General features: G+C 38.7%; 1 protein-coding gene across 1 annotated transcript in view; it reads left to right on the top strand.

The window, feature by feature from the left end:
- Parp1 (Poly-(ADP-ribose) polymerase) overlaps positions 1-17,308 on the top strand; it is a 271,411-nt gene that overhangs the window by 17,307 nt on the left and 236,796 nt on the right. The window contains exon 3 of the mRNA XM_067134916.2: positions 3,535-3,692. Coding sequence (XP_066991017.2) covers positions 3,535-3,692 — 158 coding nt within the window. The remainder of the gene's footprint in view (positions 1-3,534; positions 3,693-17,308) is intronic.

The following is a 17,308-nucleotide window of genomic DNA, read 5'->3' on the forward strand; positions in this document are numbered from 1 at the left end:
ATCAGTTTGTCATCAATGTCAAATGAAATTCTGGAGTTTATTTCTGTTTTGAAAACCAGAAGTACTGGTCCATGTTACTTCAGTAGTTTTCCTACAAAGTTTATGAAGGAAGCAAAGGAAGCAACTCATCTCCATCTGTCCTCTCCAAGCTGTGAACTTGACGGAATTTTTTAAATAAGTGTTCATGTTTAGTTTAATTTTGACGGTGGCATTCATATTGTGACCTGCAAGTATAAAGTGCAGAAAAACACTACTTGTGTACTGTGTGGTCTGTTCCCAGTGTTAAGTGAAAGTTAAGTGTAACTTTGTGGAAGTATTTAATTTCAGGGGTGATCATATCATGTATTTGACTTGTATTAGCATTGTTTATAATCTCCCCCTTGCCGTCCTTTTTTCTCTATGTCTCAAGATTTTGCGACGTATGCGTGCGCGTGTTGTTAAAGATTTTCCACTTTGGGATCTTCTGGATTTCTCTTTTTGAAGGTTGGCAGGTATGCGATGACCAAATGGTTTGAGACTACACCCGCCGAAATTAGGGCATATTTTGCGTTAGTTATACTAATGTCACAAGTGCGTAAGTCAGGAATGCAATTATACTGGAGTAAAAACAGGTGTATAAACACTCCTATTTTTCGTGAAACCATGATCAGGGGAAGATTTATTATAATTTCACGATTTTTACATTTTGTTGATGATTAACAAGTCGATAGTAGTGAGAAACTAAGAAAGATTAGGCCTATAATACAACATTTCTGCTCCAAATTTTCAGAATTATATTTACCTTCACAAGACATTGCTCTAGATCAGGGCCTCTCAAACGCCCAAAATCTCCCGCGTGCAAATTGAGGCGCAAGAGCTCCGTTCACTGTGCATCGGTCCTGCTTGGCTTGGCTTGGACCAACGATTCGTCTCTGGGCTACACAGCTAAGTTCGGCTCAACTTGGCTCGGATTTGGAGTGCTACGGAGCAAGTGAGGAAGAGGGAGACAGGGGGAGCGAGCGAGACAGGCGTGGGGAAAGAGGGAGACAGCGCTATTGCTCCAAATCGAGGAGTGGAGGTCTGCACTCTGGTCAACCAAGCAAAGTAGTCTTTTGCACCGTACACAGTGCATGCACCAGTTGCATGCACACTGAGAGGCCCTGCTCTAGATGAAAGTCTAATGAAATTCAGAGGCCGCCTTTAATATGTCCAGTGTAATATGTCTAAACGTTCTAGGTTTGGAATAAAAAATCACAAAATTTGTGAATCTAGTTCTGGCTACTGTCTGTCTTTCAAAATTTATGTAGGTGATTATGTAACGGATCCAGGTCTGCCAGCAAGTACAAACGTTGTGCTTAACCTGTGTGAACCCTTGTTAGGCCGAGGGCATACATTGTTTTTAGATAACTGGTATTCTCCCCCAGATTTATTCAAAAAGCTACACGACAAGCAGATGAATGTAATTGGAACTGTTAGACAGAACCGAAAAGACATGCCTCGTGATATCAGTAAGATGAAACTAAAACGTGGAGAGTATGAGACGTGGGCTGCCAACAGTACATGCCTCGTGATATCAGTAAGATGAAACTAAAACGTGGAGAATATGAGACGCGGGCTGCCAACAGTATATTGTGTGTGAAGTGGAAAGATAACAAGGATGTTTGCTTTCTCACCACTAAACACAAATCAGCTGACATGACAGGGACAGGTAAACTCAGACGAAAGAGAGGAAGGACAAACTCCTAGGGAAGAAGTGATAAAGCCCAAGTGTGGCCTTGAATACCAGAAGGGGATGGGTGGTGTTGACCTTCAATTTGACTTTTATATACCTATGTTATTGGTCCTATCGAAAAGTACTACATAACAAAATTATAGAGAATACAATTTCCAATCATTTATGTTTTATTCAGTTTTACAGTACCGACCATGATAACAGTGGTATTTCAGGGTCGGAAGAAAACTAAATGTGAAGGCCTACAATATCGACAGTGCATAACACTGATCAACAATAACATTATATTGGCCATTGTTTGTAGATATGTTCTTTGTCTCTTATGCTGCTGCTCAACTCCGATAGATGGGATTACTGCTGCATACCGCGTATAACAGCCTGACTGAATTTTGGCAGGAAATAACTAGAGTTAGTAAACTTTCTTTAGCATTTCATTCCTCTGGTTCATACATTTTCTGATACTGCTGGTACCTACGTATCACACTGGTTCATCATAGTATTCCAGCTATTCATTCTCTACTCTGACGCGCTGTTTTGAATGAGTAGAGTGCACACTTAAGGCAGAGACTCACTTAGCAGCAGCAGTAGTAGTAGTAGTAGTAGCAGTAGTAGTATGACCTGGTCTAGTATTACAATTTAGGCCTATTCACTAAATAACTCAAAATTCAACCCGGGAAAGAGCCGTTTCTTAAGAAAAGCTTCTTCCTCTTCACTTTTATTAAATTGTACATTCGTTTTATTCCAAATTAGCAGTGAAGAGGGGGTTTCTCCACTTGCTTCGAGGAAAAACTTGCCTGCAAGTCAGATTATTATTCCGCCACCACAGTAGTGAAGTAGTGAAGACTCATCTTGTACTCCTAGGAAAGAGATTACAGTAATAACAGGGCATTGTTTTTGCCCTGGGACTCTCCACTATTTGCCCTCCCCCCCCCCTCCTCCCGCCCGTGGAAAGAAGACGAATAGTGTTCACAGATCACGTCTGTCTGCGGTTTGGTCATTCCGGGTCTGGAACTTTGGACTGTTAGATCGGCAGCGAAGTATTGTTCGTTAAAAATGAGAAATATGTGTTTTTTCATTTGAACGGGTATTTCATATGAAAGCATTGCTCTTGATGATTGTTGTTTCAAGGGCCTAACATCAAAGGTCATCGGCCCAGCATTGCTTTTAATCGCACCATTCCTACTGACATCATTGTAATGACCTGTGTTTATTTCAGTTGGGAAAACCACTAAGACAGTCTTTCTGAGGATGTAAAAAGGCAGCTGGAGAGTGAGCGTCTACCATTATAATGAAAGTCCCCAACCTGATTGTGACTGATTGTAGGTAAGCGGGCCTACCATACAATGAAAAGTCCCTAACTCAGTCTTCATATGAGGAAAGACGTTTGGCGACTTCCCCGTCGTGTTTCTAGCATAATGTTAAGAGCTATGCAATTATGCAATTTAATACAAACTTGCTCACAACATGTACACCACCTAACCTACAATTCTGTATACAATGTAGATTTCCATAGCGAAGCACGGGTACATCAGCTAGTGAATATCTATAGTCTCTCTGACTTACAAAAAAAATGTGTACAATTGTCAGATTTTGACAGATATTTGTGAGTTACCACATGATAGAATGTATAATGTTCATATTTAAAATAGTTTTTGACTTAATGGGTGTAATATGTAAGGAGCTATCTTCTGTGAGGGGGTGCTTAATTATATATATATATTAAATTAATTTGCCTAGACTTTATTAATTGTATCCATTATGGGCTATAAGAACAAGCGACATGTTTCTTTATTTTTTACCTAATATTTGTATGTTGCCAACAGCTGCAGGTGGTCCTGCCCCAGCAGCAGCTGCTAGCAGTAAAGCGAAAGGTAAAGGAAAGAAGAGAGGTGCGGACACTACAGGTTTTGGAGATTACACTGTGGAATATGCAAAGTCTGGTCGTGCCATGTGTCGAGGCTGTGAGGAGAAAATTTTAAAGGTAATTAGATAAAAATATTCAACCCTTTTGTTTAGTTAAAAACTGGAGATCTGAGGCTGGGATCAATCTGTTTTTGTTTATTTAGTGTAATTCTTCTTTTCAGACTACTTCGGACTGTGTTCAGTTGTGTAACTTTGATCTTTGTCCAGTATTGCCGTGTCTTCTTCTGTAACTCCTTTCTTTCCTCTGACCAGGGGGTACCGTCCTTCTTCAGTGATTTTTCATTAAAACCACAGACGTTTTCAGGTTCTGTCTTGCAGCCTGTCTGTTCTGGAAATTTGTTGGCCACAGTTCTTTTATTTCCTTCTTAGTCTCCGTCAGCCACATGGTTCGGACTTTCTTGTTTTGCCAGAAGGTGAACAGGTTATTGGTCAGTCTGTTGCCACATGCCTATAGAAAGCTACCCTCATTTTCTTGACACAGTCAGAGCGCCTCTGTCTGGGAGTAGAGCTCTGAATAGTAACGTCTCCAGTATTCCCCCTCTACCAATTCCAGGCATAGGACGTTTATGAGAATTATTCTCTCTCTGACTTCTAGTTTATCAATCAAGCCTTTTGTGTTTAAGTGACACTTTGGCATCTCCGAAAAACCATCAAAAAGTAATTATTGGGACATAAAAATGACAATAACATTATTATTGTTTAGGTGACAGGCACTTCGTAGTATACAGGGCTTCTGGGCAGATGACTATAATGTAGTGTTTGAACTTCAGATTCTGTGACGGGCATCGTTTGTTGTAACTTTCACCAACAAGGTTGCTTGCTCTGACAAGTTGGGTTGAATCCAGTTGCTGAGGTACGTTAAGTTCCCCCACTCGTTTGATTTTACTCTGTTGTGGTGATAGCTCTCTTTTAGCCTCTTTGATGTTGGTAAAATGCTTGGTTTTCTCCAATGACATTTGGAGTCATGCTTTGGGAGCTTTTCTTCTTAGGCAGTTGACCTAGATTGCTGCTATATTCAGTGAATGAGTGATCATTGATAAGTTGTCTGCGAAGAGCAGACAATCTACTGACAACCATTCCCTCTTGCTCAGGTAGACCCACCTCTGGACATCTAAATTGACCAGTTTCATGCACCATTCCTTGAACAATTTTTCAAGGAGGTAGTTGAAGAGGAGTGGGGAAAATGTCCCCTTGTCTGAACCTGTTTTGATCTCTAAGGTTTCCGAGATCTCACTTCTGAAATGTGTGTCATTTAGGGTTTGTCAAATGAATTTTTGGGTTTTGTTGTCTAGTCCTAGTTCCTTGAGAATTTTATTAAGGGCTTGTCCATGGAGTCATAAGCCTTCCTAAAATTAATGAAGTCGACCACCACCTTGTGGTTTCTAATCTTGGAGTAGACTAGTCCTGTTTTGAGGTTAAGGATTTACTCAGCATAGGATCGACTTTTTGTGACGTCTTCCTGTTGTTTCCACTTTTGACTGTCCATGTGTTTAACTGCCCTTATTTGTAAGGCCTGTGACAATGGGAGGAGAATGATTCCTCGGTAGATAGTTGTTGGCATCCCTTACATCTTTGTTTTGAAAGGGGTGTGTCAAATCTGTGGCCATTTTCTAGATGTTCTGAATGATTTCAGTGAGCTTGTTTACTGCCTTACTACTAGCACACTTCCAGAGTTCAGCCACAGTGTACAGTGAAACTTCATTTATACATTTTCTAGGGGACCGAAGGAAAAAACAAAACAAAAAACGTATAAGTGTGAAAAACGCTTGAATGAAATTCTGTAAATATGAAGCTGAGTTAGTTATATTCCAAAGTATATATGGCAATATGAAACAATTTAAATACAAAAGAAATGCACCCAGATTAAAAAACAACACCGGGTGAGTTGGCCATGCGGTTAGGGGCGCATCCGGGAGATAGTGGGTTCGAATCCCACTGTCGGCAGCCCTGAAGATTGTTTTCCATGGTTTCCCATTTTTCACACCAGGCAAATGCTGGGGCTGTACCTTAATTAAGGTCACGGCCGCTTCCTTCCAACTCCTAGGCATTCCCCACCCCATAGTCGTCATGAGACCTATCTGTGTCGGTGCGACGTAAAGCAAATAGCAAAAAAAAAAAAAAAAACAAAAAAAAACATATAAAGAAAGGGAAAAGGGTCACTTTACGGAATAAAGTAGTCCATTATTTTGGTTTGATTTTTGTTAGCTGCGGCCACGGCATGAACAGTATTCTCAAACTGGTACAATTCGGCCATTAATTCCTCAGAAACGTATGGTGTGTCACAAAATGTTCGATAGTCCATAAAGCATTGACAGCATCATTAAAGGTCACAGAAGTATGCTGTGCTGCTTCGGATTGTCATTGTCATCGTCATTGTGATACAGTCCTCATTCAGACCCCTTTGTGCGTCTTCAGCAATCTCAGAGATAGTCATGGCTTCTGCAGTGATGATGTTAGCATCAACATTTATGTAATCGTGGAATGATGCCTCCTCTTTGAATTTCCTCCATTTGCCATTATCGTCGATTATATTACAATCATCATCAGAATTGCCTACAAATCCAGCTTTTCGGAAACAATTTTGAACTGTAAATTCTGAGACACAGTGCCCTGACGCTGCGATGTAATGCATTGCCTATCAGAAGAAAAGAAATTCGTAGGTATATATACATATATTCATTTATTGTTTTCAATTTGTTTGAGGACACAAGTTTATTATAACAACAACTCAGAGAATCTCGTCTTTGAGGGCCGCTTCGCACTAGGCGGCCGGAATCGGCTACAGAGTATCTCATATGAATTCCGTGTCGCTGAACGGTAGCCTGCCGCTCTACTTAGCCACCTTCCCTGGCCTACTGCCAGTTTTCATCATCTTCTTGCCTCTTGTTATTGTCAAAAAGAAAGAAGGAAAGAGTGTCGTAGGTTTAATTCACATCCTGTGTTGAAAGATCGTTTGGAAAAAGGACTTTTCTATAAATTATTTGATTATTTATGTGATGACCAAGTTTATTAGTTACTTCAGGATGTCAAAGAAACCTTTTGATGAACTCTTCGAAAGCGTGAAAAAAATGTTACGGGAATGGCTGCCAAGTTGAGGAAAGCAAAAAATAAGCCTTAACTTTGAGGTAGTTGAACTGAGATTGTTATAATTTGAGACCATGCCTTTTTCTTCTCAACTCTATTGCTACATTTGTCACGTTTTAGGTGCCAGATGGTTGTATAATTTGTATAATGAAATCTTCTGTGTTTATCCGGTCCACTTGTCTAGATGTATCATACTGAATATTTTTCTTCTTCTACCGCATTTCCCACAGTGGTGGGGTCGTGGGTTTGAACTGGCCCTGTTTTATGGCCGAACGCCCTTCCTGACGCCAACCCTATGTGCATTCACTGTTGTGTGTTTCTGTAGTATTTGGTAGTGTGATGTGTTCTGTGAATGTGAAGAGGAGAGTGTTGGGACAAACACAAACCATACTGTACATAGTTAAAATTTCTGGCCCTACTGGGAATTGAACCCGAGGCCCTCTAAACCGAAGTCCAGTAGGTTGACGAGGGAGCCGGACATCATTCATACTGAATCTTCTTCTTTTGCTGCCGCTCTTTCCCACACCTGTGGGATCGCTGGTGTTAACTGAGTAGCACATGTGGATTTAGCCCTGTTTTACGACCGGGTGCCCTTCCTGACGCCAACCCTATATGAAGGGATGTAATCACTATTGCGTGTTTCTGTGGTGGTTGGTAGTGTCTGAATAACATCATTCATACCGAATATAATTTATTTAGTACAGTTTATAGTATTTTGAAACAGAATCCATAACGTGAAGGAACATGAAATGCACAATCATTCAGTGATTTAACAGCCGTCGCCAGGCGGGGTTACGAAATCTGCCTCGGCTGTCGGTAGCGGGAGTGAACTACTTCAGGTCAGTCGCCGAGACAGAGTAGCCTTGGGTGAAGAGCTCCATTTAAAGTAATGTTCCACAAGCACGGGTGGTTGGTAGTCTATTCCTGTCGCCTAGTGTGAAACGGCCCTTGATGCATGGTACTGCACGAAGTCCTAGGGCACATATTTCACGTAAACCCATAAAATTGAAAATAAATGAGAGAAATCTTGCCTATAATATGTTGATCTTCATTTTGTCCTTCTTTCCGACATTTACACATCTGATTGCGCGCTGCATCAGCATCTTACAATACTGCAACTTGAAGTCGTGTATCACTCAAAGATCGAGCGCTACAGCTCGCTCGTGCAATTCACAGGAAAAAAATTCCAGTCACATTCTTCAGATATGACGTAATAGGAGGATGTGCTGGGCATTGATCCACGAACAATAAGATCTTACGACCTTTTGCTCCCATTTTGGTGTCCACGCTTCAAAGTCAGTCTTCAAAAACTTTCGTAGTGACCCAGGATTTCTTATTGTTGGTGTATTTTGTGGGGAACATAATGTTTTTAACCCTTTATAGGTAAAAGACTGGGGGTATTAAAAATGTATATTTTATGGTTAAATTGAACATGAAATATGTGTATGACTAGAGATGTACAACTAGTTTACGGATTTATACCTTATTTCATAAAATATGGGGTGTGAAATTATCCCACTGACCGTTCCAGATAGTTAATGTTTGTTTGTGGGCTGTGGGATAATAATTTCCCACTTAAAAGTATTTATGATAATGTGCTCATTACGTATTAATGACTTTATTTACATCAACATAATACAATAACATAACATACTACATGGCCTATGGAATAAAAAATGATACTGAAATCTCTCAAACCTAATTTAGTTTGGATGTAGAAAACTTTGAAAATACTATCTGTGATTTGTGAAATGTTTCAAAGCATGATTTACATAACGCAACATTACATTTCGTATTACTGCATTTCTCCTTCTGCTCGGTACTACACTGTGCACAGCGATGATATGTTTTTATTAGCTCAGGCTACCATTATATGATAATCTCACCATATTTTCGATCGTTGCTGAGCTGTTTGTCTTCCACGCCCGTTCGCTGGGGAATAACCAGGGCGTTTCTTGCTTGAAAATGACCGTATCAGTTCATTTACTAGTTGTGACCTAAACTTCAGGTGTGACGTACCTTTTGTTTTCTTCTCTTTCATTTCTGTTTTGTACACTGTGTAGGAATTGACAATCATACTGTCCAGGAAGTAATAAAAAAATCTTCTTGACTTCTTGACCTGCCAATAAAAGATAACATGAACCTATAAGACGCTGTGTATAGGAATTCCAAATATAATAGGTTCTGTGGATTGACCATTGTTTTTGCTTACCAGAGTACTGGACACGGTCTCCAGCATCAGTCTCCACCTTCCTCTGAGTCCACAGCTTCTTATTCGGATATTTCATCCAGCCAGACTTCAATCTTTGCTTCCATATTCAGAGCAGCTAGGCTAATAATCAGCCTACAATTAGTTCCAAAATAATACTGTATTAAAATATTATTATTATTATTATTATTATTATTATTATTATTATTATTATTATTATTATTATTATTATTATTATTATTATTATTATTATTATCATCATCATCATCAAGCTACTATTAGAGTAAACATGCTTTACCTATGTTTATGATTTGAAATCTCTTATTAAGAGGACTAAATAGCACAGATACAGTCCAACCAAAATTAGGCCTAGGCCTAGATCTTACATAAAACCCAAGTACTGACTAAGTACAAGTGACTATAAAATATTTGTCGTCATAAGGGAAAACTTAAAACAGTTTTAGAATATCGAATTTTAGTAAGTTTGAAAAATATATAAATAATTCTGAAATAGCATCTTCTAAGTTGCAAATAAACTATGAAATTATCATTGATTCTGTTACTAGTATTCTGAATGACACAACGGACGGATGTCTGTGGTACAAATAGATTTTCTCTTGAATAAAACATGATAAACTGCATCTCCGAAGTATATACTAACCTTCAGAAACCTTCTGTCTTCAGTATTCCACACCTTCTTCCTACAAACACCGTTTCACTGCAGCCGAACACAATGAGGCTGCCGCTGCACGCGTGCTAGGAACCAGTGTGATATATACTTCCCACCTAGTGATCTAGGTGGTAGTAGCGATCAGGCTATTAAGTTTGAAATGAAACTATGCAGCCCTCTTTCACTAGCAAGTGGAACTGCATGTTTTGAAACAGCTGGGAAGATAATCTCCCTAAAACCGTTACGTATGTACGAGGTGGGAAGATAATATCCCAATGACCTATAAAGAGTTAAAACAACACAGCTCTGGAAATTTGCTGGTTGTCAGTGGAGGCAGTTTTTCACTTCAGTCACTATTGGCACATAACAGAACTGTTACATGTTGTTTGCTTTGTTTCCTGCCATAACATTTTTCCCCTTTGAATGCCATTGTATGTCCAGGCATTAAATTAAAAAAGAGGCCTGTCTCATCAGCGTTGAAAATCGAGATGTCAGTTCTTTCAAATGATTTTCTCGGCATCGACACTTCTGCTTTCCCCACACACACACACACTGACTGCCGATAGCGTGTCTAACCGTAAATTTGTGGAGCCAGTCCGACGAAGCACTAAAATCTTCTAAACTAAGTCTGATCGCTTGTTCACTTGCCTTTTCGCAAAGCATTCGTCTGCTGATTGGAATGCCTTCTGCCCTAAGTTACCCGAACCACTGTAATTAACAATCTACCAGGCATTCGTATTTTCCGTCCTGAATGCGGATCCGCTTATTTGTTGTAACAACTAATGCGCGTTTTGTTAATTTCTCCAGCCTTAGCTACAGTAGTATTTAAGGTAGACCGAGCAATCCCCAATACTTAGCAATTTCAACTCGTGTCATGTTGCCACTTTCCTTCACTACCCTCAAAATTAATAATTTTTCAGTAATCGTAATGCTCGTTCTCTTTCTTTCACCCATTTTCACTACTCACAAATTTCACGATGCTAATCACAACTCGGTCACACCTGAAGTAGAGAACACCAAAGAGTAAGCTTGAAAATAGCTTTCAGATCTATTAAAGAAAGTACAGTATTAAAAATAGTTTATGTTGGGTCCACCTTGTCAGTATACTTTTAATGATACTTTTAATTTAATGTTCCAGGAACAATATGCATTCTCTTCATCAGTGAAGTCAAATCAAGGAATCAAGGTGTACCCAACAATAACCATTTTAAATAGTTTCTTTAATAGATTTTGAAAAGTCAATACAGGATCAAATAAAATACATATTATGGTTAAGTTTATAAGCAGATTCCAGGTCGCTCACGCTACCAAACATGCGCGTAGAGGTACGATTTTCAAGAAAAGTACGGTGCGAGTCATAAGTTGTGTGTAGAATAATTCTTGCGATTTTGAAGACGAAAACCATAGTAAACATATAAACAAAGCATTTTGCCTTCGAGGACTTAGGATATAAGCGTAAAAATCATATAAGTGAAAGACGTATAAATGATATAACTCGCCATAATATGTATAGGATTTTGTAGGGACCGTTGAAAAAACGTATAAGTGTAGAAAACATATAAGTGTGAAACATAAAAAAAGGTTTTACTATATAGGTGGGCCAGAGTAAGGTTGCACATGACAGCTGCGCACAATGTTGGTCACACTGCAATGGCGCACGAAGCGATGTTGCCGCTGTAACAACAGCTGTTTGCACGACACATGAGTTTTTAAAAACATGGGCGAAATGTTTTTAATGTCTTCGCGATGATACACAATACAAATGAAATCGGCCGACAAAAATCAAACTTTCAACTCACCGATTATTCATCACACAAAATTATACGAAATAAGTATACTACGAAGTTCTTATTATCGCGATGTTAGAAAATACGGAAGAAATCGGTCGACAAGGATCTCACTTTAAATATACCAATAAGTGTTATAATAATATACACCGGTGCTAATACAAAATGTTTCACTTAAAATCTATAAAATTTACGGAAATTCAGAAACCTTGTTTTTATACCTGATTCACAAAGAGGATCGATACCCTCCAAATCATTGCCATCACTACCGTCGCCTTCGTTGTCATTGTCATCGTCGTCTAGGCAGATCATCAACTCCAGAGAGCCACTGATGATGCCATGTGTTGCCATTGCAGAGTTAATGAATGCTGCGACATGGCTAACTTTTTTCCTCCACAAAGCTTCATCCATTCGAGCAATACTCTCTCGGAACAGTCCTTCCACTTCAGTAACTGTGAAGGATTGGTTATTAGTGCGTACGTAATGTTTTACTTTACCCCATACCATACCAGATCAATGAGGTTGAAGTGGCAGTGGTACGGCGGCAACCTAATGACCTCGTGCCCTTGTTCCTTCGGTACCTCGTCGATTTTTTTCTATTTGCTTTACGTCGCACCGACACAGATAGGTCTTATGGCGACAATAGGACAGGAAAGGCCTAGGAATGGGAAGTGGCCGTAGCCTTAATTAAGGTACAGCCCCAGCATTTGCCTGGTGTGAAAATGGGAAACCACGGAAAACCATCTTCAGGGCTGCCAACAGTGGAATTCGACCCCACTATCTCCCGGATGCGAGCTCACAGCTGCGTCCCCCTAACCGCACTGCCAACTCGCCCGGTGTCTACTAATTTTGTCATACACATATGCGCTGGGGTATTTCTTTACTGCAGCCATTCCACGAACAATCTTTACGGGCTCTCGAAGTAGGGGGTCTTGTCCATTATTACGGAGGGGTAAGGTGCATTGTCCATAACATGGCAGAAGGAACTTTGAGCTGTTATAATCGTACTTGTGTCTTCGTATTGCATCAGCCTGGAAAGAATTAATTCCTGTTACAGGAGATAGCTTAATTTGTTTCTTTCGCGGAGTGCTGTGAAACAAGTCTCTACTATCAGCCCAGTTTCCACTACTGCTATGTACCCCAGTCACTTTTTCCTTCTGTTCTTGGCGGCGAACACCTCTCCGAATAACAGTACACTTTGAAAGCCCTAATGTGTGACATACATGTTCCACAACATGATCTGCAGGAACAGAGACGTCATACAAGTATAAGAATTTCCTCTCCCTCTTGTAAAGCTCACAAATTCTCCGCACTAATTCTAATGCCTGACTATTAAGGGACACTCCGCAGTACAAAGGATTATCACTTCGCGCTTCATGACTATGTTGTCATTCTGAGGCAGAATTCGTTAAAATAAAATTTCACAATTATCTCACAATGAAAACAACTTGCATAAATGCGTGAACCACACCTGACCACGTGCTAGTGGCAACAGACAAAACGGCAACACTTCAATACGGTAGTCAAGCTACTTATAGATGGCACCACTATACTACCCATATTGCCAACAAAAATCAACTGAAAATAGTTCATATTTATTTTGTGGCTCGCTTAAACCTTATAATATTTTTTTAAATGCTCATATTTGTGTAAGCAAATAAAAGATTATAAGCACTATACGGAATTAAATACGAATTAACATGAATAAAATGTGTAACTGTATCTGACATAAAAAGTAGTAGATTGGTGATTCTGATTGACGGGTGACGTTCTTCATTTCATTTTTGTTGTGGTGCCAACATGACTTCAAACTGTCAAGTGCAACCTTGTGGGCGGCCCACCTATAGGTCCTCTCTAGTTGCCTTGTTTGTTTTCTTAGTAGCTGGATGATTTGACCAACTTCTTATACTTAAGGAGGTAGTAAGTCTTGGTTTGGTGTTGTTTGTTGGTAGTCAGTATTCATTTAGTGTAATAATAATAATAATAATAATAATAATAATAATAATAATAATACTTATACTTTAATAAATGTCCATGCACCAACAAATGACAAAAACACTAAAGATAGAGAAGGAGTTGAAAACTTTCGGGAAGTACTTGATTACATATTATTATTTTTTTTTTTTTTTTTGCTAGTTGCTTTACGTCGCACCGACACAGATAGGTCTTATGGCGACGACGGGACAGGAAATGGCTGGGAGTGGGAAGGAAGCGGCCGTGGCCTTAATTAAGGTACAGCCCCAGCATTTGCCTGGTGTGAAAATGGGAAACCATGGAAAACCATTTTCAGGGCTGTCGACAGTGGGGTTCGAACCTACTATCTCCCGAATACTGGATACTGGCCGCACTTAAGCGACTGCAGCTAAAATGACATATTATTGAAGATCCCTGATGAGCATATAAAAATCTTACTTGGAGATTTCAATGCTAAAATAGGAAGAGAAAAGAAGTATCGCACAGTTGTAGGAAAATGGCCAGCTCATAAATTAACGAACAAAAATGGCCAAAGATTAATTGAAGTTTGTGCAGATCATGGACTCATTTTGGAAACCACCAGATTCATGAGGCGACCACATAAACTTATGAAATGGAAATGCCCTAACCTAAAATTGGGAGAGTTTCAGATTGATCATGTTGCTATGGATAAAGATTATCATAAAGAAATTTCTAATGTCACAGTCCTCCGTGGGGTAGACATTGACTCGGATCATTATATCTCAAAAATAAAAATAAAGTTAACACCAAAAAGGAAACACAAACGTAATCATTTCAAAGCGAGGAGAAATTATGATTCCAGTTACTTAATAAATAATAAAATATATTTAGAGAGATCCAAAACACCTTTAAATGACAAATTAGAGATGATGATCATCAAACTTAAAACCATAGCTGAAGAAATCTCTCCAATTAAAAGGAGAAAGAAACATGCGTGGTGGAACGGGGAATGTGACAAAGCAATTCAAGCAAGGCACAAGGCATGGATTAAATGATCAACAGAGGAAAAGAGAAAAATCTTGAGGAGAACTAATTAACGCCAGAAGACAAACAGCTAAGGAAATGAGGGCAATTAAAAGAAATTATCAAAAGGAAATGCTTTGCACAATAGAGGAAACATTCAATCAGCATAAAACAAGAGACTGTTACAAAACATTCAAGCAGTATCAATCTAAGTTTACCCCTCCCACACTTATGTTAAGGAATAAAAATGGAAAAATGGCACACAATAATGAAGATAATGCTAACATCCTTGCAGAATACTTTAAAGAGTTACTTAATTGTGAGGATCCTGTGGAACATTTAGAATTTGACCCTAACCCAAAAAATAAAACTCCATTACAAAAGATTATACCACCAGTTTACAATGAAGTGAAAGCAGCAATTAATGCACTTAAAAACTACAAAGCAGCAGGAGAGAATCAAATAGTAACAGAAATATGGAAGAATGATAATGATCAGACTATTCAAAACCTACATAAATACAGCATTGATATTTGGAACACGGAGATGCTTCCCGAGGAATGGAATACAGCGATAATCCACCCGCTGCATAAGAAAGGTGATCGCTCCGATCCAAATAATTATCGCGGGATATCCTTGCTTGATATTACATACAAGATTTTATCCAAGATTATATACACAAGAATCCAAGAACAACTCGACCAAGAACTTGGAGAATATCAGGGAGGATTTCGACCAGGTAGAAGCTGTCCAGATCAAATCATTAGGGATAATGAAGCACCAAAGAGTTCGAAGTAAGGGTCTAGTCATCATGTTTTGTAGATTTAAAAAAAAGCATACGACAGTATTCGTGAATCATTATTAAAAAGCCTTTTAAGAATTTGGATTACACCAAAAACTTGTTAACCTCATTAGTATGACTTTTAAAAATACAAAGGCAAAAGTTAAATTTAGAGGTGAATTATCAGAATCATTCACTATAAGAACTGGACTTCAACAAGGAGACGGACTCTCACCATTGTTATTTAATTGTGCATTGGAGAAGGTTATGCGTGAATGGAACAAGAAATGCCAGCCAACTATCAAGATCGGTAGAAGTATTAAACTCAACTGCCTTGCTTTTGCGGACGATTTAGCATTACTTGCAAATACAATAGAAGAGGCTAAATTTCAAATTGAACAACTAGAAATTATAGCCAAAAAAATGGGATTACAAATTTCATTTGAAAAAACAGAAATGATGCCAACTTTTAAAGTTGATGTACCAGTTATTCAACTGAACAGTAATAAAGAGATTAAAATTGTTCAGAAATTCAAATATCTTGGGGAAATAATAACATGGAACACAAATGAAAAAGAATCAATAGAACACAGAACATCTAAATTTAAACAAACACAAAGACTTACCTGGCCAACCTATAAAAAAAAAAAAAAAATCTCTTTTGATAAATGCTAAGCTGAAACACTATAATTCCATAGTTAAACCAGAGGCAACATATGCTAGTGAAACTTTATTCAAATTAAATGTAAAATCTACAATAGACAAATTACAGAAAACTGACAGAAGAATTCTTAGAACAATTATTAATAAAAAACACCAAGTTGATGGACTGTGGAGATAGTTGCCTAACAACATTGTCTATCGTGAATGTGAATCAATAATATCTACAATGCTTAAAAGAAGAATTTCCTTTTTCTGTCACATATCAAGATTACCAGACACCAGGATATTGAAACAACTATTTGATTACTTTTGGAAAAATAAAATCAATAATAATTGGTTCAAAGAAGTTCAGGATGATTTGGAAGAATTGGGTATAACTCGGCAACAAATCAAAGACAGAAAAGAGAAGAGGATTTTGAAGAACAAAAGCATAAGTCTCAAACTAAAAACAGTTGAACGGAAACAATATACTATATTGGACACACAAAGGGTTTCCAGGTCGGAGAGGATGAGAAAGTTCTGGGAGAAGAAAAAGAAGAAATTAACTCAAATGTATTGATTTAAGTGCTCCAATGTGGGCGTAAAATATGTAAATAAATAATAATAATAATAATAATAATAATTCAGGTGGGGATCATCCTGCCACTGGCTACCGGCGACTGTTTGGCCGAGCCTCAAGTGGCCATTACCAAACTTGACACTCAACAGCTATGGGCAGAGAAGTCCTCCCTTTGGAGGCCAGGTGAAGCCTTGGTGTAGAAAATGACACATAAATTCACCAGAAAGGAGAAAATGGTCAGTGATAAATTCACCAGAAAGGAGAAAATGGTCAGTGGTTTAGATGGTGGAAGAGGGTCTCCATCCCAGCAGCAGATAAAATTATGGATAGTTTAAAATACCTAGGGAGTGAATTAATGCAGAATACAAGACTGGATATGGAGATTAGCAAGAGGGTGCAACAGGGCAATGCATTCTAATGGAGTTTAATCCTTTCACCGCTGCCCATTTAAATCTCTCACTGGTGCTAGCACGTTGCCCAATAGCTGTTGTGGTTTCACTCTGTGCATGTACTTGGAAAACAATTCATATCTTTGCCCATTTTTATGAAACTAAAACTACAGTGAGTGTGAACCTTTCCATTGTGTACTTAGAAAGTTATAGGCAGCCGGGCTGAGTGGCTCAGACGGTTAAGGCGCTGGCCTTCTAACCCCAACTTGGCAGGTTCGATCCTGGCTCAGTCCGGTGGTATTTGAAGGTGCTCAAATACGACATCCCCGTGTCGGTAGATTTACTGGCACGTGAAAGAACTCCTGCGGGACTAAATTCTGGCACCTCGGCGTCTCCGAAGACCTTAAAAAGTAGTTAGTGGGACGTAAAGCAAATAACATTATTATTATTATTATTATTATTATTATTATTATTATTATTATTATTATTAAACTTATAGGTTATGTCATTACTTGAGGTATTATATTTATAGTTTTATATGAGAAGTTTATTTTTTCTGTTTTTAGCTTGCAAG

This window comes from Anabrus simplex, chromosome 1 (genome assembly GCF_040414725.1).
Source record: "Anabrus simplex isolate iqAnaSimp1 chromosome 1, ASM4041472v1, whole genome shotgun sequence".
NCBI classification, from domain to species: Eukaryota; Metazoa; Arthropoda; class Insecta; order Orthoptera; family Tettigoniidae; genus Anabrus; species Anabrus simplex.